A 24,209-nucleotide genomic window follows, 5' to 3' on the forward strand; every position below is an offset into this window, starting at 1 on the left:
TCCTTAAAGGCAATGACTAGTGGGGTGCCGCAAGACTCGGTGCTGGGACCCCAGTTGTTTACAATATATATAAATGATTTAGACGAGGGAATGAAATGCAACTTCTCTAAGGATTCAGGATATCTTTATTTGTCATCCAAAAAACAAGTCTTTTGGACGAGATTTCGTCACCCACAGTCCAACAATAAGAGCAATAAAATAAGCAAATTACACAACTCCAACCAACACAAAACACAAAAAAAAGAAACATCCATCACAGTGAGTCTCCTCCAGTCACCTCCTCACTGTGATGGAAGGCCAGAATGTCATTTCTCTTCCCCTGCCGTCTTCTCCCGCGGTCAGGCTGTTGAAGCTGCCGCGATCCAGGCCGCGCTGGACGGTGAAAGGTCCGCAGCGGGCCGACCCCAGCCCCACGAACCGTTGCGGGCGAAGACGCTGCCGCTGCACGTCGGGGCGGTCGTGGCTGCCGTAGGCGGATGACACAAAGCTGGGTGGCAGTGTGAGCTACAAGGGTCCTATGAGCCTGCAGGGTGACTTGGATAGGTTGGGTGAGTGGGCAGAAGCATGGCAGATGCAGTATAATGTGGATAAATATGAGGTTATCCACTTTGGTGGCAAGACCAGGAAGGCAGATTATTATCTGAATGGTGTCAGATTAGGAGAAGGGGAGGTGCAACGAGACCTGGGTGTGCTTGTACATCAGTCACTGAAAGTAAGCATGCAGCAGGTAGTGAAGAAAGCCAATGGCTCGTTGGCCTTCATCGCGAGAAAATTTGAGTTTAGGATCAAGGAAGTCCTACGGCAGTTGTGCAGGGCCCTGGTGAGAGCGCACCTGGAGAATTGGGTGCAATTTTGGTCTCCAAATTTGAGGAAGGACATTATTGCTATTGAGGGAGTGCCGCGTAGGTTCACCAGGTTAATTTCCAGAAGAGAGAGGAATTCTGCAAATCCAAATAGATATTGGAAAACTGGAATCACTTGTGATCCTACTTTCACATAGTATATCGGCCTGGGGATGTCAGTAAAATGAATCGTATAGGATTCTCAATACTGGAAATAGGAGAAAGTTGATGAATAATTTAATTCCACTCATCACTACTTTGTCTGAGGTTTGTGACAACTGATGTATGTATGTATGTATGTATGTATGTACCGCGGCACGGTAGCGCAGCGGTAGAGTTGCTGCTTTACAGCGAATGCAGCGCCAGAGATTCAGGTTCGATCCTGACTACGGGTGCTGCACTGTAAGGAGTTTGTACGTTCTCCCCGTGGGTTTTCTCCGAGATCTTCGGTTTCCTCCCACACTCCAAAGACGTACAGGTATGTAGGTTAATTGGCTGGGTAAATGTAAAAATTGTCCCTAGTGGGTGTAGGATAGTGTTAATGTACGGGGATCGCTGGGCGGCACGGACTTGGTGGGCCGAAAAGGCCTGTTTCCGGCTGTATATATATGATATATGATATGATATGAAAGTGGTAGTGATGGAAATAAAATGGAACTGGACCCTGTCCAGAATATAATTGTTCAATGTTGATTTTATTTGGACTCTCAGGAACATTTAATCATGTATGATAATAAAATACATTACTGTTAAGAACTCGAGACAAAAAATCAGGCACATGTGGCATTTAGCACCAGTCAGCAAATCATGAATCTTTAATTCCAAGTTTTCAAATTTGCTGCAGCAAGTATTGTGTTTTCGCAGTTTTTAAATCGGGAAGTAAATATTATGAGCATAAATAATACGCCAGCTGTGGTGTTGAAGACTTGGACTTCAGAACAAGCTGAACCTCTAGCCTATTTGTTCCAGGTAGGGAATTGGCATCTGCACCACAATATCCATGAGAAGCAGGTCAAATCCAATAAAGTGATTTGTCTGCACCAGAGTGCTCAATCAGCCACCAACTAATCCAACTTTTCATCAGCAATGAAGCAGTTTGAGCTTTTGCTGGAACAATATATGGTAGTTTCCTTCAGTCTTGGTTCTACGGAACGGAGAGTTCAGAGGTTTCTCAAAAGTTTGTGGTTGATGAATCATTTTTATTTTGCATCCATTCAATGCGGAACATATCCACAATAAAAAAAATCAGTTTTGCATCAAGAAAGAAAACGGAAAACCAGCAGCAACTGATATAACCATCATAGGATGTCCGCACAACATCTGACTTCATGTTCAGTCATCGAATACAGCGATACATCATGAAGTCTATCGTGGTACATCGTGGAAATTTACCAATTGAACTTTCTTCTACTGGCGTGTAGACTTTAATTTGCCTCATATGTGTGTCTCTCCCGTTCTGATGATTCGCCAGAACAGCAATCTGTATCATGAAGGTACGGATTGGCTTCTTGTTGATATCTGTGAGTGGAACATGAATCCAGCCGCTGGGCTCCACTAATTCAAGTTGCTGTAATTAAATTATGACAAGGTTTTATACACTGCTATTGCACAAAAAGACAATAAAATTCCAGTATAACAGCATGTTCAAAAATAAGTACATGAAAAATATAATCTTTGGAAATGCTCAGCGATCCCTTTTGTTGTTCCAATGCAAATATTCCTGCAAAATTCTGCCTTAACTTCAGCATGCACTGGTTTTAAAATATACAGCAAACAACACAAAATAAATCATTTTTTAAAAAAAAACCAGCACGTAGAAATGTACGAAAAACAGTGCTCATTGACCTCAGCAACATGCAATACAACATATAACAACTCCACTTCCAAACTATACAAGATCTAAAACACTTTGTGCTGCCACTAATCACTTTACAAATGCGACGTTGTCATCTCTTCTACCTCGGAGTTATAATTATTTTAGGATGACGTCCCAAGCCAGTGAGATGAGCACAAAATCTAGATACCCACCCCAGTATATACAACCCCAGTATTACAGCCATTCAGGTAACAAAAAGTTACCCACAAAATTCACAAATCACCACCCAGAAATTTGAGATATGTCATAAGATTTACTGAGTTTGTGAAAACAAACCACAAAACTAATTTTTATGCACTAGCATTTTTCATGTGCACAGCTGTATGTTTGTAAAATTGTGATATAAAGCATATTTTAGAAACACAACACTTTCGTTCATGCCCCCCCCCCCCAACCTAAAGCTGAGGTTGCCTGAAATGCACCTGGGATCATTTGGGGGCCCATTTTCCCTCTCAGATCGATGAAAAACATTACATCACATTCGAGTCATAAGGAACTGGAAATTTGAGCAAAACAAAGTACAGGAGTGACTCAGCAGGTCAGGCAGCATCTGTGGATGGAATGGAGGGGCGATTTTTTGGGTCGGGACTCTTCTTCCGACTATTGTGTCTTTCTATTCCCTCCACAGATGCTGCCTGCAAAGATTCACTCCTCATTCAATATCACAAAAACAAATTATCTAATCAATAGGTAACTTTTGATTACGGGCGTTTGCTCCATGAAAATTAACAGCGACATTTCTTGCATTCAAAAGCAATTCATAGGTTGTGAAGCACATGTGGCAAACTGAGACCATCACAGGCATTATAAGAATGCAAAACTCTGCCCTTTTTTAGACCCATGAGCAACAAAAAGATTATATTCTGATTCAAGATTATTAACCTACATGCTAACCGTTTCTCTCTCCACAGCTACTGCCCGACTCTCCAAATTATATCTAATATTTTCTGGTTTTAATTCAAAAGTTACACGTTCGCCTTCCATTTAATTGTACAAGGTAAAGTACAACTTTTGATGAGCATGTACACTACTGACTGAAAAATCAAGGTTGGCTGATATTTTTCTGACTGGAAATCAGACGAATTTAGTCACAAATTCCATTCATTGCCAATCCCATGCCATTGCATGCAGGCTGAGTAGACTATTTCTGTCCAACTGCAAATCGGGAATGATATGGTGATATGCTTCTGGATTGTTTGTACGAAAAGAATTTCACTGTGTGTTTGCACTTGCCACATGTGACAATAAAGCACCACTGAACCATTATTGTCTGTGCTCTTGCATGTCCTTCTACTAGGTCTTGCATATATGTATTTACATTACCTAGTATTCAAATAGAGACACTTTTCACAATACAGCATTTCTCCTGAGGCATCAGCCTAGATTTTAACTTAGCCCTAGATTAAGAACTAAACTCAACCTTCTGAGGCAAGAGTATTAACAAGTATTAATTCACATTGGCAGTTTGGAAATGGGGCTTCGAACGAAGGTGAAGCTGGCCGGCACAAGACAACTCTATGCTTAACCTTGAATTGAGATCTTCTTCTGAACAAGTAAAGATCTTGGGAAAAAATGAAATTGGGAAAACAGTTGTGGGTGAAGCGGAGAGAAAAGGAAAAATAGAATGCCATGATGGAAAATAAATCATGCACCTGTACAAATAATAATGGCACCATTATATGAACTTAAACATGTGAAAATTACTTTTTCAATATTCTAGACTTCTCCAACAAAAATGTTGGATAAAATTGCATTTTCCCCATTAGGAAAGACGGACAAAAGTACACTGTGTATATTTTGCTTGAATGTCAGAGTATTGCTAGAGGGGAGCTAAGCTGACGACCAAACCGCCTTTAACCAAAAACATTTATTGTGTCGAATTAAAAAGTAATTGTTTAACTTGGCTGCTCAAGGCCAAATAGACTTTCAACCATAATGAATTGCCCATGCACTGTTTGACTACATAAAGATTTTCTTGGCAAACCTTTGCTGCAGTTGATTACATTTACATATTTTATTCATTTTGTGTCTTTAAGCAAGTTTTGATATCAATGTAAAGCAGCCAAGTTTCTGTGTATTAAGTTGAACATAAACATTCTCGAATTCTGGCTATCAGTTTAATGTATTTCCATTGGCATTAAAGTGAGCTCGAAGCAAAATCTGTAATTTATTTTTAAGATTAAAATTTCTTACTTGCTGGAAAGCAAATTAGAGGCAACAAACACGCAACGTTAGGTACATATGACTCCATAGTTTTCTAAGGTCACTTGGGAATTCAGAACGGATTGAGCTCTCACAATGGAGACAATAGTAACATTTTCCAAGCGGTTGAACACCGATTTTGAAACTACAGAGCCAACAGCAACCCATTATGAATTAGCATAACCTGCCACCCACATTGCTGAAGAAACAGCTTTCAAACACATGCATTAAGATAAAAACCTACTAAATCCTTTAACACCCATTCACATATTTACAACACTTCATTTAGTTGAAGATGCAAAAAAAAAGTTTTCTACAATGAAGCTACTCTGTTGACGGATCAATTGTGAATTCAGCTGTTGTTTAAGATTCATGACTAAAAGCACTTTAAAAACAAAACTGCTGAGTATACTATATTCTTTATATCACCACTCGTGGAACACATTACATGATAAAGAAAACCTTCCAAAAGTTCCCACAGATTGTGGATGCAGTATTCAATACTCAAAAATGCAACACATCGTGGCCATAGTATTAAAGGCAGATATTTCCCTTCATTCGCTTTTCATTTCTCTGAAGGACTAGCAGTACAGACGAAACAATGTGAATTTGACTGCAAAGTACATTGGAAAAAAAGAACGTATTTTAATAATAGAGAAATGGGGAAAATATACTGCAAAACAATGAATCATGTGAAAATACAGAGAAGCTCTCATGTCAGAAGTTTGAATAACTATCATAACTCATATGAAGGCTGCTGCATCAACTATAGAGTGTCAGTGTTTCTGCCAAAGCAACCACCTTAATTGTCATATTAATGACTCACTCCAAAGGACAAAAAGAGCTTTAAAATCATATGTTGGATTTATGAAGACATATTGTGGCAACAAGAGAGGGAGAGGGCAGGAAAAGCTAATTACAGAGGCAATGACAAGAAAACTAATGATATGGAAGCGTTTCAGTGGCATTATAAAGTCCACATCTCCCAGAGTCATACAGCTTGTCGATTCTTCCCTCAAGGTGCACATATGTATAGTAGCAACTTAGCCAAAGAAAAGACTTGAAAGTAAGCCCCCAGGAGCTGTAACTAAAGATAAAATCAACATGCAGGAAAAGGAGGTGAAAAGTGATGTTTTATTTAAGTTGATCCAAGAGCAATTGCTTAATGATGTTAGACAATCTATAGCACTTTACATACAAAGAATGCTTTAAGAGTTGAATATAAAACTAACAGGATTATTTGAATCATTTCAGGATTATTTGAATCAGACAGCCAAACAAATGTGAAAACTTATATTTGCATGTAATTCCACAAAATAACTAAACCATGCAATCATCTTAAATATTTGCGATTGGCTTTTTCCTTTTGCCGTTAACACATTAAAGGGCATAATTGCATGCAACAGAACCAAAAATTGTGATAATCATTAAACAAACAAATCCTGAGACATTTTACAATTGACATATATTTAATACATGTTTTCTATGGAAATTGTTATTTAGTGCTCAGGTAACAGCAAACTCTTGATGCAGATTACTCAGGTTTCTATGGAAGATAGACACAAAGTGCTGGAGAACTCAACAGGACATGCAGCATCTTTGGAGAGAAGGAATGGGTGACGTTTCGGGTCAAAACCCTTCTTCAGACAGAGTTGGGGGAATGGGAAACGAGTTTCTATTGTGTTTCTATTCCTAGATGCTCATTTACCTACCCATTCATTTGAAAGGAAAGCAAAGTAACTCACCACAGCTTTGAATGGAAAAATAGTCACAAAAGTCTCTTTACCATTCCTTACCAAATCTGTTTCCTTTCTTACCTTGAACATAATTGCATGGGTAGCAATAAGCCTATCAACAGTGAGTGACTGAACAGAACATTCTGGAAGCATTTAAAGAAAACCAATGGAACACAGAATCACTGACATTCACAAATCTAAAATCTAAAAGATTGATTTGAAATAAGTTATTTTTCATTTTATGTACAATTTTAATACTCATTAGAAGAACTATATCAATCTCTACCTTGCCTTGACTACCATTTAGAACGGAGATGAGGAAGAACTTTTTCAGTCAGAGAGTGGTGAAGGTGTGGAATTCTCTGCCTCAGAAGGCAGTGGAGGCCAGTTCGTTGGATGCTTTCAAGAGAGAGCTGGATAGAGCTCTTAAGGATAGCGGAGTGAGGGGGTATGGGGTACTGATTGAGAGTGATCAGCCATGATCGCATTGAATGGCGGTGCTGGCTCGAAGGGCTGAATGGCCTACTCCTGCACCTATTGTCTGTTGTCATTGGTCACTACAATAACCGTAACACATAATCCACTCCATGCCACGATAAAATCGTCCAAAATACATACATTTAAATGATACCTAAAGTGAATTTCAACAAATATTTCCATTGCATTACACTGCTCCATCATTGATTGTGATTCTAATGAGGAACTAGATACTCATTAATTACAATGAATGAATTCGCAACATTCATTCCAAATAGCTAGGTGTAGCTTTTAATTTGACATCAACTAAAAACAAAACCTTAAACATACGAGAAATTCATCAATAAATCAAAACAGGAAAAGTAATTTCTACCAATCTCTGGGGAATAGAGTGAAAAATGTTCGAATCAAAATTTAAAAAGCTAACAGCATTTGTGGTTAAAGCTTCTTTGTTTCAGATTTAACTGCAAAGGAAAGAATCAATCCTTTCACATTTCAAATTGACATGCCAATTAATTTCCTACTTTCACTCTAGATCAAATGAACACCATTATTCACTGAAATTAACCACCCATTTCTTCAAGGCTCTCCATTTTAAGAGGTCTTAAGTATATCATGCGAGTTTCTGAGACCAAATTCAAAATGCAAAAAAAATGTCTAGTTTACAGGCTGCTGAGTCTCAGAACTGCACATAGATCACAACTTTTATGAAAGGTATATCTAAACTATCCAAGTGTTACTTTTAGCTCCATCTCCTTTATAAAATGTGTACACTTTTGTACACACAAAATGTAATTAAATACTTTTTAGATTGGTGATGAAAGGATTTACTTGAAGACAAATAGTGCCTTATGCATAATGAGAGGACTACTTGAAAGGAGAATGCTAAAATTGGATATATAGTGCATATACTTGCAGACATGGATTATATCAATGTTCACATCTGTGGTCATGACGTTTAACCACAAACGTCATGACCACAGTAAACGTACACAATAAAAAGTATCACAAAAGCAATAAAACACAATGACTGGGAAATATCTATTCCAGAACAAACTTCACACCTGCAGTAGCAGTTCAATTTCTTCCTTCTCTCCGACACTAGATCTTGTCAGAAGCGAGCGGATGGCACAAGAGAAAAATACATTCTGGCCTTCCATCACAGTGAGGAGGGGACTGGGGGAGACTCACTGTGATGGATGTTTCTTTTTTTTGTGTGTTTTGTGTTGTTTGGGGTTGTGTAATTTTGCTTATTTTATTGCTCTTATTGTTGGACTGTGGGTGACGAAACCTCATCCAAAAGACTTGTTTTTTGGATGACAAATAAAGATATCCTGAATCCTGAGAATTGCACAATTAGCTTACCTGGTGTTCCAACGCTTGTACAAGTGTGCCAGAAAAATTAGCTCTCCTATCTTAGTGTTAAAGTACAATGTCACGTTTCTCGTTCAACGACAGATTCAAAAGGTTTAATGAAAGATATTTTCATTTATAAGGCTGCAGTATGGACTCGGCTGGAAGTGCCACTTAATAAGATGGGGATAGAGATGAAGACTGTGAACATCGTAACACCGGAACATTGTATTTTCCAATCCTTTTTCGCTTTTTCTGTTACATTGTGGTGAGGCTAAGTAATCTTTACCTATCTTTTTCCCAACCTACTGAGGGAATTATTAGAGTGACAACGCCAAAACCTATATAATTATCTAGTTGATTTTCTAATTGCATTGTTACTCCCATGTGAATCAGAAGAAATTCATTTTAATGTTTTGTATCATATTAAACATTTTAAAATAACTTTCACAAGAGCATTCAGCTAGCTGATTTTACCCACGTTTCATGTGATATTCTAAAATTATCAACTACTGATTAACATTTATAACTTTATCCTCATCACAAGCACAACTAACCATGATTAGTTAGCTATGTGTGTCTCTGACCTTTACTTAACTGGTCAGTGAATGGGGTAGTGTACCCCTCCCCTCATGGAGGGGTTGTGCTCCTAGTCCATGTCACGGTTTTCCATAATGTGAACTCTTTCCCATCATATCCCATGTTATAACACGAGATGCGTCACTATGGGATTTTTTTCTTTCAACAGTAAACAGCTACGTAGTCTCAGGGCAAGGCAATTTTGATTGTATTGTAGACAGAAGGGAAAAGGTTGTTTCAATGAATTAGAAATGGGTGTTGCATCATTTGATAAAATATGCTTGTACACATATGAATGGAAGAAATTGCTTTGTCAGTTTCTAAAGCACAGTCCTCGAGTGCCCTACTGTCGTGAACCGGCAGCCTGCACTCGCTGTCCTTGGTAAATCAGTTCAATTCACTACACTTTGATCGACTTCTATTCAGTGATCGACTTCAGGAAAGCGAAGAAGAAATTGCCTCCCTGTGGCGCCTCTCAGAGGTCAGGGCACCCTGTGTATTGAACCCCTCGGCACTTGGTTTCGTCCTGGGGCGGCCCAGGTGTTGGGTCGAGATAGTGGGTGAGTTTTTGGCGTTGGAGCAGTCTCCAGATATCCTGTGGAGCGGATAACGTCCGACCGCCCAGCATAACAGGGGCTAGCGATTTGACGATTAAAATACCTTCCTTTAACCCTCTTGGCTTCTCGCCTTATTTCGGGTTCACCGACGCACGCCACATTGGTAACCCCGACGTTCGTTACTGCGAAGATGATGGATCACATCGTGCAGCCCACCGACCAGGCCCAGCTACTAGACACGGCTCAACTCAACGCGCTAGGCCTCAAACTTCCAACTTTCTGGACCGCGCAACCAAACGTATGGTTTAACCAGGCGGAGGCCCAGTTTCACCTCCGGGGGATTACCGTTGACACCACAAAGCACGATCATGTTGTTGGTGCCATGGACCAGGAGACGGCCGGCCGCATTATCACCTACCTGAAAGCGTCCCCGGCCGATAACAAGTACGGCGGCCTGAATACTATCCTGCTGCGGACCTTCGGGCTCAGCCACATGGAGCGTGCGGCGCACATCTTTAGAATGTCGGGCCTCGGCGACCGGCGCCGCTGCTCGGCGAAATGATGGCGCTGATGGAGGGGCATCGGCCCTGTTTCCTTTTCGAATATGCCTTTCTACAGCAGCTGCCCGACGATGTCCGCCTGCAGCTGGCCAGGGCCTCTTTTGATGACCTTCAGGCACTTGGAGAGCGCGTGGACGAGTTGTGGCAGGTCGGTGCAGCCGTCGACTGGGTTTCGGCCGCGCGCCGGTGGCCTGTGAGACCGCCCCCTGCGTCCGCAGTAGCCCCACCCACCCCAACAAGCACCAGGCACCACCGACAGACGGCGCTGGTGTTTCTTCCACCAGCGCAGGGGCACTGAAGCCCAGTCAGTGCCGCCAGCCCTGTCTTTTCCCGGGAATCGCCAGGGCTGGCCGCCAGTAGTCGCTGCGGCGACGCTGGAGCCCATCTCCTGGCACCTCGCCGCTCCTACCACGCTGCCTCGGGATCCGGTGTCGGTGGTCGATAATACCCTTGCCCAGGTTATCGCCGATATCCCGGACATCCTCACACCCCAGTTTCGCTCCACGAGCCCGAAACACGGGGTGCGGCAGTTCATACCAACCTCCGGTCCATCGCTCCACGCACGCGCTCGCCGACTCCCCCCCCTGGCAAACTCCGCATCGCCCGGGAGGAGTTCCACACTATGGAGGCTCTAAGGTAGCATCCGCCGATCCGACAGCCTGTGGGCGTTCCCTCTCCATATGGTGCTCAAGGCGAGCGGAGGTTGGCGGCCTTGCAGCGACTACAGCCGCCTCAACGACGCGCATATACAAGATTTCAGTGCACACCTGGCGGGGGCTACAATTTTTTCAAAGGTGGACATGGTGCGAGAGTTTCACCAGATCCCAGTCCACCTCGACGACATCCAGAAGACGGCAATAATCACTCCTTTCGGCCTTTGGGAGTTCACGAGGATGCCTTTCGGCCTGAAAAACGCTGACTAGGCTTTTCAACGCCTGATGGACTGGGTGTGCCGCGGCCTCCCGTTTGTCATCGTGTATCTGGATGACATCCTCGTGGCAAGTCGGTCGCAAAAGGAGCATGTCGCGCATCTCTGGGAGCTTTGTCAGCGGCTCAGCGACCACAGCCTCGCCATCAGCCTTGCGAAATGCCAGTTCGGGTTGCCTTCCATCGACTTCCCGGGTCATTGGGTAACTCTGCTTCATGCAGCCTTTTTTCAACCTTGTGGCGGGTAAGCAGAAGACTTGGGACTTCCACACTCCACCTGCATGTGGATAAATAGCTTCCTGTCAGCTCGCAGCCAGAGAGTCAGAGTGGGCCATCACACATCCACGGCCCTCAGCCTCAGTACCGGCTCTCCACAGGGCTGCGTGCTGAGCCCCCTGCTCTACACCATCTATACACATGACTGCACCCCCGCCCACCACAGCAACACCATTGTCAAATTTGCGGATGACACTACGGTGGTGGGACTCATCACCGGGGGGGACGAGTACGCCTACCGGGATGAGGCGGAGCAGCTGACAGTGTGGTGTGGAGAAAATAACCTGCTCCTCAACACCTTAAAGACAAAGGAAATAATAATAGACTTTAGAAAGAATAAAACGGACATGGTACCATTATCTATCAGAGGGGAATGTGTGGAGAGGGTGGCGGATTTCCGCTTCCTGGGAATCCATATTGAGGAGGACCTGACGTGGAGCGTGAACACCTCTGCGCTGCTGAAAAAGGTCCAGCAGAGACTGCACTTCCTGAGGGTGCTCAGGAAGAATAACATCACTCAGAGACTGCTGTTGTCCTTTTATCGGTGCTACATTGAGAGCATCCTAACATACTGTGTATGCGTATGGTACACCAGCTGCACAGCGGCTCAGAGGAAAGCGCTCCAGAGGGCCATTGACAACGCCCAGAGGATTGTCGGCTGCCCTCTACTTACCTTGGAGGACTTACACAGTTCCCGCTGCATCAAAAAATCCCAGAGTATTATAAAGGACATTTCCCACCCCGGACACTCCCTGTTTGAACTGTTACCGTCAGGCAGACGGTACAGATCTACAAGGACAAGGACAAACAGATTTAAAAATAGTTTTTACCCCACTGCTATAAAGGCACTAAATGTAGCCGCCAAGGAACGCAGGGGCGATACATAATAAGAGACTGTGAAATCGACAGAAGGATGTAGGGTTGGGTGTTTATGCGTGCTATTTTCATGATATTTATTTTAGTTGTTTATCTGTTTTAAAATATTTTACCTTGTATGTATCGTTAGCTTTTAGAAATGTTTGAATGGTGCACTGACTGGCTGACATTTTACAATTTCGTTGTACATGGCTCATGTTACAATGACAATAAAGGAACTATTCTAACTATTCTATAGCGTGGCACGATGAGGCCGTGGCCGCCTTCGACGGCGCTAAGGAGGCCCTCGCTAAGGCGACGATGCCCTGACCGCCCTGACGGTGGACGCTTCCGAATCAGCAGTGTGCGCGGTCCTAGAGCAGCTTTTGGACGGGTATTGGCGGCCCTTGACGTTCTTTAGTAAACATCTGTCCAACGCCCAGTGCAAGTACAGCACCTTCGATCGGGAGCTCCTCGCCCTCTACCTCGCGGTGCGTCACTTCTGCTATTTTTTGGAAGACCGGGCATTCACTGCCTTCACAGGCCACAAACCACTTACATTCGCTTTCGCGAAGATTTCCGATCCGTGGTCCGCTCGGAAGTAGCGCCAACTGGCCTTTGTGTCGGAATTCTCCACTGACGTCCGCTTTGTGGAAGGTAATAAGAACTGGGTCGCCGATGCACTGTCTCGCCCCGCCGTTGATGCCTCCAAGGGATGTGTCTAGGAATTGATTACTCAGCCCTAGCGGCCGCCCAGCGGGAGGACGACGAGATGTCGGCCTACTGGACTGCCATCTCCGGTCTTCGCCTAGAGGATGTGCCTTTCGGGCCGGCCAGTGCTTCGTTGCTCTGTGACGTCTCGTCGGGTCAGCCGCGGCCCATCGTTCCGGCGGCCTGGCGCCGTCGGATTTTGGACACAATCCACGGGCTCGCGCACCCCTCTGCCCCGGCATCGACAGCATTGGTGTCCTCGCGTTTCATGTGGCACGGCCTGCCTAAGCAGGTCGGTCACTGGGCCCAGTAGTGCATTGCTTGCCAGACGGCCAAAATTCAACGCCATACCCGAGTGCCTCTGCAGCGGTTCGACTTGCCGCATCGCACGTCCACATCGTGAGCCCGCTTCCTCCATCCCACGGCGTCTCCCACCTCGTCACGGTGATGGACTGCTTCACTCGGTGGCCGGAGGCCATTCCACTAGCCGATACTTCCACGGCCACTTCTGCCCGGGCTTTCTCAGCTCACCGGATAGTCCTGACCATCTACATCATTGGAGACCCTCGAAATATCTTTAATCAGACTTTACCTTGCACCAAACATTATTCCCTTTATCCTGTATCTGTACACTGGACTGCTTGATTGTAATCATGTAGTCTTTTCGCAGACTAGTTAGCATGCAATAAAAAAAGCGTTTCACTGTACCTTTGTACACATGATAATAAACTAAACATTGTGTATTTAATTTTTCAAAAATTCCATAAAAACAAAATTTATTCTGTATCTCAAGTTTTTTGTAGTGATTTGTGAATTACAAAAAGGAGTATTTCCATTACTGAACCTTGGTAACAATCCACAATTTGCATTGCCAACTGTTGTTTCTTATTATTAACCACAGAAAATGATAAACTGAAAACACTGACACACAAATGACATTTCACACTCAATGTCACCATGCTGCAAAGCAACCCTCAGACTAGAATGCATTCAGATTTTATTTGTGAAATTTATGCAAAAGAATTTCTGTAGCATAGTGACACCTGGTGGATAAACTCTAAATACAAAGCATTACATTAATTCCAATACACTATCAATTTGTTAAATTCTTAACTTTAAATGAATTTAAACACAAAGCAAAGGCAATGCCATTACTGTACAACCTAATAGGTAATTATTTTAAGTACCAGCATAGCTTCTGCGCCTTTTCTCACTCTGAAGTTCGCTCTGGAATTCCACTTGGCACCTCACTTCTCTCCATTTCCAAGCTATCGCCAAGCTGAAGCTAACCTCAGATGTGGACACACCGTCCATATATTCCTCAACTTTACTGCCAGCTCACTTGGGACCTCCCCCATCCCTTATGCCAAAAGTTGCTGGTAGACAACGTGTAGCCATGAACTAAAATCATTGATCAGGATCGAAACCAACATAAACTTTGTATCTTTACCATTACCAATTCTACTCCTTGACCATCGTCTTGGGTTGATCCAACCTGTTTGCTTTCTTCATACCTCAGCTGAGCCTGGGTGCAGCTTTTGACTAATATCCTGCCATTGCTAAAAGATCACCAAATCAACTTTCATATTTCTGCATCATTAGTTTTTTCAACAGTCTTTACATCACCCTTAACTAACAAGATATTATAATATTCAAGGACAGGTTGTTGCACCATTAGAAGCAGCTTTACATTGATTTGGTGTTCAAATATTCAGGAAACTGGAATACCGTTAACAATGAATTTCTTCGAAACCTAAAATTTTAGGCGTGAAAATCTAGCAAAAGTGGGGGAAGTGCAAGATCCTGCACATCCGCATGAGAAATCAAAAGTCACAGCAGTATCTAAGAACAAATATGTGAAATTCAGAGGGAAGTAGTAGTGCTAGTGCATGAGTTACAAAAGGCTACTAAGCAGTTCCAACAAGTAGATAAGACGCCAAATGACATTTTGGCCTTTATGGCAAAGGGTGTACAAATTAGATTTTAAAGACTATATGTAGTATCGGACAAACTGAATTCTATTTGTACCCTTTTCAAGCCCGCTGGCTTGTTATACTTAAAATTTGTACACCTGGAGGTTTAAAATGATCTTTTGTCTCATTAGTGGGAAAGTCCTGAATCAGAATAAGTGAGATAATAAATGAAAAGGAACACAACTGTAAGCTTTGTAATTGGGGGGAATTGGAGGGAAAAAAATAATTTTTAAACCATTGACCTGGTCAATCTCAAAAGGTGAGAAAGACTTTAATATCAAAGTCAACAAGAGATGTAGTAGACCTACCCGCATTTCTTTAAGATCATGAAAGTTGTTTCCGACTCTGACAGAAACCTTGCTTGGAGTATAGCTTTCATCAGATTTATAGTCAGCATAAATACACAAGGTTTTCACAGTTGTCTTTCGTCTAGAAGAACAAAAGTTATTCTTAGCAACCACGGTAAAAATTGATTAAATGAGCGTTAACAGATTACAGTCCACCCTCGTTATTACGGACCATTTGAAGACAGATTTTGGTTATAGCGGACAGCGCGTCTCCACAGTAATCAGACACCACTCACTCTTTAAGAACACAGGCTGCTAGTTACACTACGGAGGCCATGGAAATTGACATGCAACTGCTTCGATCGAAACTTAACTTGATTAAACATTGTAACAAACAGCCTTTAGTATTTTTAGCAAGCATTAACAAAAGTACATTTTTAGAGGTTAGGCAGGTTAAGGGCCTGTCCCAGTTCGGTGATTTTTAAGGCGACTGCCGGCGACTAGGCTGTTGCCGCACGGTCGCCGATGTGCCGCGGGCATGGTCGTGAGTGGTCTCCAATGAGTCTTAGCTGTTCTCGGGTTGTCGCGGAAATTTCTCTCTGCTCGAAGATTTTCGGCGACAGCTGGCTTGACGCCAATGATCGCAGCTTGTCGTCTCCTGTCGAGGGCGCTGTCGTAGGTTGTCGCCAGGAGACTTTGGTTGTCGCCGGTGCTGATCCACCTTTTATAAGAAATTTGTTTGTTTGAATAAAGTAAATTTTGGACATTTTGACCAAAGATTGATGTTTGAAGTTATTGTATTTCAGAGTAGTTTCTCATGGCATCTCTTTCAAATGTTTTAATTTCATTTATTTTGACCAATAAAACAAACACAAACATTGCACTGCATTGAAAAGCGAACTCTTTTCATTTATTTTGACATTGCACTGCATTGGGTCTCTTCAGGGACAAGGGCTTCAACCACACAGACCTCTTCTTGGGCTTCTTCCCCATTCTTCTTGTCCTTCTTCTTCCCCATTCTTCTTGTCCTTCTGTCTTGCAGAATTTTAAGCACGAGGGCCGCTGCAAGCAGCAGGGCTTGCATTTGATGTAAGAGCAATGCCATCATATGCTGCTTCCTGGCAGTCATGATGCTGAATGATCGGAGACCCTACCCAAACCCATTTTTGCGCCAAAATTACGTGAAATGGCTATCGCTGTCATCAGTTGTGACCTGACAGGGTCGTAGCTTGTCGAGGGTGGAGGTAGGTTGACTTCGGTTGTCGTAGCTTGTCGTAGTCGCTGTCGTAGGTGGACGTCGACTGGGTCACTGCTTGTTGGCAGCTTGCCGTCGCCTAGGTGGTAGGTTGTCGTAGCTTGTCGTAGGCGTTGTCGTAGGGGGAGTCGTAGGCATTGACGTAGGGTTAAAAAAATCGAAGGTTTTTCGGCGATCTGCTACGACTTTGACAGTTGCCTTATAAATCGCCGAACTGGGACAGGCCCTTTAGTGTCGTTGGAAGGAGAAACTGGAGTTAACATTTAAGATCAATATCCTTTCACCCTGAACTCTATGCGGGCAGTTGGTGAGGGAATCTCACTTAGAATGGGAGCATTTTCCTCACCTTGCCACCCCAATGCCCCAGACCTCCCACTTTGCTCTCAATCTCCGAACGTGGAGTCAACAGCAGGGGCAGCAGTTACTGCCATTCTCCAGTTGTGCTGGACAAGGTGCTGCTGGATGGCCTTTTGGGCCGCTGCACTCCATGTGGTGAGGGAGGTCCCACAATGCTCCAGGTTTCAGGTCAGAGACTGGGCTCCAGGATTCTGACCCGGCACGTGGGCAGTGATGTCAATGGGGGAAAAAACTCTCAGTTGGACAGAGCAGACAATCGGCAATAACTGACTCCCTCCATGCTCCATTACAACAATAGACAATAGGTGCAGGAGTAGGCCATTCAGCCCTTCGAGCCAGCACCGCCATTCAATGCGATCATGGCTGATCACTCTCAATCAGTACCCCGTTCCTGCCTTCTCCCCATACCCCCTCACTCCGCTATCCTTAAGAGCTCTATCCAGCTCTCTTGAAAGCATCCAACGAACTGGCCTCCACTGCCTTCTGAGTCAGAGAATTCCACACCTTCACCACTCTCTGACTGAAAAAGTTCTTCCTCATCTCCGTTCTAAATGGCCTACCCCTTATTCTTAAACTGTGGCCCCTTGTTCTGGACTCCCCCAACATTGGGAACATGTTTCCTGCCTCTAATGTGTCCAATCCCCTAATTATCTTATATGTTTCAATAAGATCCCCCCTCATCCTTCTAAATTCCAGTGTATACAAGCCTAATTGCTCCAGCCTTTCAACATACGACAGTCCCGCCATTCCGGGAATTAACCTAGTGAACCTACGCTGCACGCCCTCAATAGCAAGAATATCCTTCCTCAAATTTGGAGACCAAAACTGCACACAGTACTCCAGGTGCAGTCTCACCAGGGCCCGGTACAACTGTAGAAGGACTTCTTTGCTCCTATACTCAACTCCTCTTGTTATGAAGGCCAACATTCCATTGGCTTTCTTCACTGCCTGCTGTACCTGCATGCTTCCTTTCAGTGACTGATGCACTAGGACACCCAGATCTCGTTGAACATCCCCTCTTCCTAACTTGACACCATTCAGATAATAATCTGCCTTTCTATTCTTACTTCTAAACGAGGGCTTACTGAATACAGAAATTCATTCAAATCTAATTAGTGTACCATAATGTTATAATTTAACAACTGAACTTCTAGAAAACCAAGCCTGGAATTTCTCGCTTATCACAGCTATCAAGATAGGGATCAAATGGTTTCAAGATCATCTCCATCCTCCGATGACAGAGACCAGCGCATGTGCCAAACAGAAGGCTGAATTATCAGCAACCCGCCTTCAGCCAGAGGTGCTGAGATGATAATCTTATTCAGCTCTTTCTAGCAACCTTCGTCAGTGAAGAACCCAGTCTTCAAACAATTGAATCCAGTCACCATGATATCAAGCAAATAATCAAAGGTTAAGTGGTTTGACAAAATCCTTCATCCCGGAGCAATGCAAACCTTTCGCCAAACTGTCTAGTACATTACACCACACACATTTAGAAAATTGTCCAGTTATGTCCTATCCACCACAAGCAGTAAAAAATAATCATTCAGGCAAGTCTACACTCAATTAGCCTATTAAGGAAAGATGTCATCAGCTCTTGTTGCCCTTCTTCGTCAATAACTGCTCACCGAGTTATTTAATCTAGGTTCCTTGAGAACCACTCAGCTCCAAGCCTCATTACACAATCTTTTTCGAAAAATGTTCAAAACAGCTAAATTACACAGATGAAGAGAAAGTGACAGTCCTTGACATAAAAGCAAAAATTGACTGAATGTTGATTAAAGAAATTAAAGGGCCGAGACATCTGGGTGACTGGATGAATGACAACACTTGAAGCTCAGAGAAGTGCCCCCCAAAAGTCACTCAACATTTACTCTCTCCACCGCAAGACATTGTGGCTAAGGATACTCTGACAGCACCCTCTTCACAAAAGGCAGCAGTCAAAGGTGTATAAGAACAACACACATTTTAGGCCCATCTCCAAATACCAAACATCCTCTAACTTGGAAATATATTGCAATTTCCTCATTGTTGCTGGATTTAAATTGTGGGAGATATCTATCCAAAATACACAGTGGGATTGTTTTCACCAGAATGGCATCAGTGGTTCAAGAAGGTGACTTAACACAATCTTCCAAGAGCAATTAGGTTTATGAAATAAAAACATATTCTATATTCATCTTTACTGTCGAAGCTGTAATGTTGTACTACAAATGGAGTATAATCAAAGATCTAGAGCAAATGAGGAACTCAAAAGCAATTAACATCACTACTAGAGAAATTAAGGGAACTTAAACCTGACGAATTACTGGAACCTAGTGGACTGCATCAAAGGATTCTGAAAAAGGTGCATTAGTAATGATTTTACAAAATTTGCTTTGATTCTGTGATGTTGGGGTTTGATTTTAGAGATAAATCATGCTGGATTTGGCCTCGAGCCAGATGGCTACCTCTAGCTGCGAGCTGCTTGTATACACTTACCTGGGCTGAATGTGGAGGTCAAGAGCAGGTGTTTCACCCATGGGAATTGGGTAGAGGCTAAAAGGGGCATGTTAAGGCCCTGTCCTTGCAACGTCTTTGACAAAAGACTAGGCTGTGGGCAGAGCGCGCCTCCCGTCACTGGGGAAGCACTGTGCTGGAGTTTTAAATACCTCTGTGCCGGAGTTTTAAATACCTCTGATTAAAAAAGCTGCAAATGATTTGTAAGACATGATATTTAAATCCTAAGAAGTGATGGTAAATAATTTACTTTCTTGTTCCTAAACTCACACGAGAATGCCTACACAAGTGAAAAAGGACCCTAATCCAAAACCAGGTCTGATGTGGGATTGGATAAAAGAGGAGGATTCATCAGCATAATGATGGGAAATTCCAGAATGAACAGATTCCACTACTACGTACAGTTATGGAGCAGAGTGCCATCTACATATCTCAGGCTTTGCCTCCCTTGCCTTTCCTCCTCTGGAAGCGTACCCAACTTGTATCAGGAACATCTTTTTAAAGATCACAAAACGTTACATTACAGCAGGTGCATAAAATGAAACGCGTTTATTTTCTTGTGTTCTAATAGAACTGTAAAATGGTATTGCCCGACAAATTGATGTTCAAGAGACAAAAAAAACCAAATCAACTTACACTAACTTAATCATTTTAAAATGCATTTTCACCCTTTTAACCAGCATACCCAGTATTTCCCTGTATACTCGTACCTGAACTGAATGTTTACGAGATGAGGCTGAGAACCATCTGACTGCCAGTAAGTTTCCAAGTTATCATCACGTAATTGATCCACACCAAATCCTAATAAAGCAATCAAAATATTTTCATTTTGCTAATTGCTGCATCAAATATTCCTACATGTTCAATTGATAACTACTCCAAAATCAAAATCAAACTTTACACTTTAACAGCAAAATCTGAAATTAATTTCTTAATCTTAGTTTAGTTTAGAGATGAAACGCAGAAACAGACTCTTCGGCCCATCAAGTCAGTGGCGACCAACGATCCCTGCACACTGGCACTATCCTACACACACTAGGGACAATTTACAATTATCCAAAGCCGATTAACTTACAAACCTGCACAACTTTGGAATGTGGGAGGAAACCAGAGCTCCCGGAGAAAACCCACGCAGGTCACGGGGAGAACATACAAACTCCGTACAGTCAGCACCTGTAGTCAGGATCAAACCCAGGTCTCTGGCGCTATAAGGCAGGAACTCTACCGATGTGCCACCGTGCTGGTATATGTACATACCTTAAGATTAAGTTTTCTGCATTACAAGCTACTAACAAAGTTGTCTATAATAAACCATTAGTATTTCACACTAGAATTAAGTCGAAAACACATTATGGTAACTACTACAACTGATATAGATTTAATGGGCAGCTTTTTAATCAGTCAAAGGCATTAACTGCTTGCACAAATGTAAATTTCAAAGTTGTTAAAACATCTTAAATTCGACAATTAATTTGGACAGCAACAGCTGTGCTTGCTGTAATAACAAGTTAATAAATTTAATGTAAAATATTAATTTTCGTGTAATAAACATATTCCCTTTCCAGCACGTAATCTGTAATATTTTAGAAAGTAAAGAGTTCAAAAAAATTGGAAGAAAGATATACTGAAGCTTGGAAGAACTGGATATTATTACATTGATGTTGTCTTTTGGCTTCTCCTCCTCGCTTCCCCGAAACACATTATGAAGCATCACTGTTATAGCATCCTGCACTTTATTCTGTTTTAAAACTGTTCTAATTTGTTTAATTGGGTTGATTAAATTAATACTGACTAGCTAATTAATTTATTGCATCGTATGGGAGGCGCATTCCCAATCTCGTTGTACCCTGTACAATGACAATAAAGATATATTGTATTGTATTGTTTCAAATTGAGATCTGCTTCCATTAAGTAAAGAGAAGGAAAGTGAAAAGAGATTCTTGGCATGATTTTAATCCAAGCCCAAAGACACTAAAGCACAACAGGCTAATACACAATAGGTGTATTTACCCTGGGGCAGCAGGTGACAAAAGAACCATCAGTAAGGAGCACCTCATAGTTCAGCCCATTAATGACCTCTGCACTTGCATGTTGCCTAGTGGAAGTATGGAGTGTACTGAAATTCAGACCTGACCTCCCAGTCTGCCAGGGAACTTAACACAGAGTATGGACCTCAACTTCACACCAGCAACATCTGGTGTATCCATCACAGACCACTAACTCAAATGGGATGGTGACAGATGGAAAAGGCAATTGAAGGTAGTATTAACTTCTTTATTTAATATTCTTGCCGTTTAATTTGCATCTGTTAAATTTGTTCCAAATAAACAAAACTTTTAATTTTAACAAATTTTCATTCTTTAAAATAGTTTAAATCTACTTTAACTGTTTTTATGTGTCTTTGATTATCAAAGACATTTTGAAAGAGCTAGAAAGGCATTTGACAAAAGGACCTTCTGCTACTCGAGGCCAACTCACTTCTCACATTCTGCTTTCATTCCAAAGTGGCTTCATCAGCAAGACTTTGAGCATTTGAGCAGTTTGGCAGCAAACGGTCAATGTGAGCACCAGGATCATGTGGGGGTTGGGGGGAGCTAGGGGGTGAACATGAGTCGGAAACTAGATTTGGCATGGTCTAGCTTAGCTTCGCTGGAGTAGGAAAACATAAGCAAACTTTTGATTAGATTAGACTTTAAAAAACCAAGGAGTTTTGTTAATGCTGGGAACTGAGGATGTAACTCTGGCCCAGTGTATAGAAGTATGATTTTCATTTGTATGGCCAGAATGCATAGTAGACTGATAACGGTTGCATAAACCACTATATTATCGATGGAGGTTAGAGAAACATCATATTGGTAGTCAAACTAAATTCAGCAACTGCAGTAAAAAAAAGCAAATACTTAAGGTTCAATAGCAATTAAATTATCTTTTCTCTGATTTAATAGGACAAGAATTGAGTTAAATGGTAGTCTTAGATTGAATTTAAAAGTCAATCTAAGACTACCATTTAACTCAATTCTTGTGTGCAAAACTTTCAAATAAACGATGTGAAACTTCAAATAGTAAGAACACATCTGGAGTATTGTGTACAGTTTTGGTCTCCTAATTTGAGGAAGGACATCCTTGTAATTGAGGCAGTGCAGCGTAGGTTCACGAGATTGATCCCTGGGATGGGGGGAACTGTCATACGAGGAAAGATTGAAAAGACTAGGCTTGTATTCACTGGAGTTTAGAAGGATGAGAGGAGATCTTATAGAGACATATAAAATTATAAAAGGACTGGACAAGCTGGATGCAGGAAAAATATTCCCAATGTTGGGGGAGTCCAGAACCAGGGGCCACAGTCTTAGAATAAAGGGGAGGCCATATAAAACTGAGGTGAGAAGGAACTTTTTCACTCAGAGAGTTGTGAATTTGTGGAATTCTCTGGCACAGAGGGCAGTGGAGGCCAAATCACTGGATGAATTTAAGAGAGAGCTAGATAGAGCTCTGGGGGCTAGTGGAATCAAGGGATATGGGGAGAAGTTGGGCACAGATTACTGATTGTGGATGATCAGCCATGATCACAATGAATGGCGGTGCTGGCTCGAAGGGCTGAATAGCCTCCTCTTGCACCTATTTTCTAATAGTAAGTGTACTTGGATGGCAGAAATACTTTGTGCTGACGAAGGATATTGAGATATTATTTAGTATTTCCTTTGTTCTTTTTTATGTAGGATTAGAAAACAAAAACAAAACTAAAGCAGTCAAATGACTACATGAGCAATCTTCAAGGCCCACCTGGTTTACAAGAGGATAGTGACCAGACAGCCTGTGAACCAATCTCTCGCACTGTACCAGTTCTTTCCAGCTGCTTCGGATCATCCCCAGGTGGTGTCTTGCTTGGGGCGGTCATTTTGCCCAACTCTTCTTAAACTGTAATAGATCACACGGTTACAGTAGCAGTTGTTTAAGTGCAAAAACGTTTCAAAGCATTTGCAATGAATAACGTAAGAAATTCATGTGTGGCAGTGTTAAACTCCAATATAAGAAAATAACTGTGGATGCTGGTACAAATCAAAGGTATTTATTCACAAAATGCTGGAGTAACTCAGCAGGTTAGGCAGCATCTCAGGAGAGAAGGAATGGGTGACGTTTCGGGTCGAGACCCTTCTTCAGAACTCCAATAGTTTCACAAAAGTCTGCCATAATTAAATGGAAAAGATCTTCTGCTTCAATTGATTACGTTGTCTATGTATCCGTTTCTCAGATGAAATTCCAAAGTTAAGAGCTGATGAAGGCTTCAACCAGCGCCATCTGCCCTGAGCATGCTTTTGACTGGCCCAGCAGTGCACCAGTGGACTCCTTGTGGAAATGGCTTGTTGCCAGTGCTTCAAGAAAATGAATGGGAGAAATTTGCTGCTGGTGGAAGTTGTATGTGTCTTAATCCTTTAAAGCTTATTTATTTAACTAACTTTATAAAACTTGTTTTCTTTAATAATATGTCCCAAATAATTTTGAATGTTCGCAAACACAGCCCGAGAGCTGCGGGCTGAGCTCACTGCTGGTCGTAGCTATTCCATTAGAGCAGCCAGTGTTCAATCTAAATGTAAATGTAAAAAACCTTTATTGTCACTACACAAAGTACAGCGAAATTAAAGCAGTCCAGATGATGCAATCACACACAGCAGACAGTACAAAGGATAAACCTTTATCCATAACAAGCTAAACCTAATCTACTGAATTAAACAAACTGACCTCTAATACAATATAGACAAAACAATTACAATACGGTCAAGGCAGTGTACAGTTCAATCAAGACAGCATGTTATTGCACAGCAATGAGAGCTAACATGTTGCAAGTGCCGTTTTAAAAATAAATAAATAAATAATGTGATTAAATATAAG

General features: G+C 42.3%; 1 protein-coding gene across 3 annotated transcripts in view; it reads right to left on the bottom strand.

The window, feature by feature from the left end:
* Nucleotides 1–221: 221 nt before the first annotated feature.
* Nucleotides 222–24,209, bottom strand: part of anapc10 (anaphase promoting complex subunit 10) — a 40,445-nt gene continuing 16,457 nt past the window's right edge. For all 3 annotated transcript variants that reach the window (XM_078406938.1, XM_078406928.1, XM_078406946.1), the window contains 4 exons: nt 23,103–23,237; nt 20,033–20,123; nt 15,233–15,353; nt 222–2,409 (listed from right to left, as the gene is read on the bottom strand). In XM_078406938.1, coding sequence (XP_078263064.1) covers nt 2,179–2,409; nt 15,233–15,353; nt 20,033–20,123; nt 23,103–23,217 — 558 coding nt within the window. In that variant the 5' untranslated portion in view covers nt 23,218–23,237 and the 3' untranslated portion in view covers nt 222–2,178. The remainder of the gene's footprint in view (nt 2,410–15,232; nt 15,354–20,032; nt 20,124–23,102; nt 23,238–24,209) is intronic.

This window comes from Rhinoraja longicauda, chromosome 1 (genome assembly GCF_053455715.1).
Source record: "Rhinoraja longicauda isolate Sanriku21f chromosome 1, sRhiLon1.1, whole genome shotgun sequence".
Taxonomy (NCBI): Eukaryota; Metazoa; Chordata; class Chondrichthyes; order Rajiformes; family Arhynchobatidae; genus Rhinoraja; species Rhinoraja longicauda.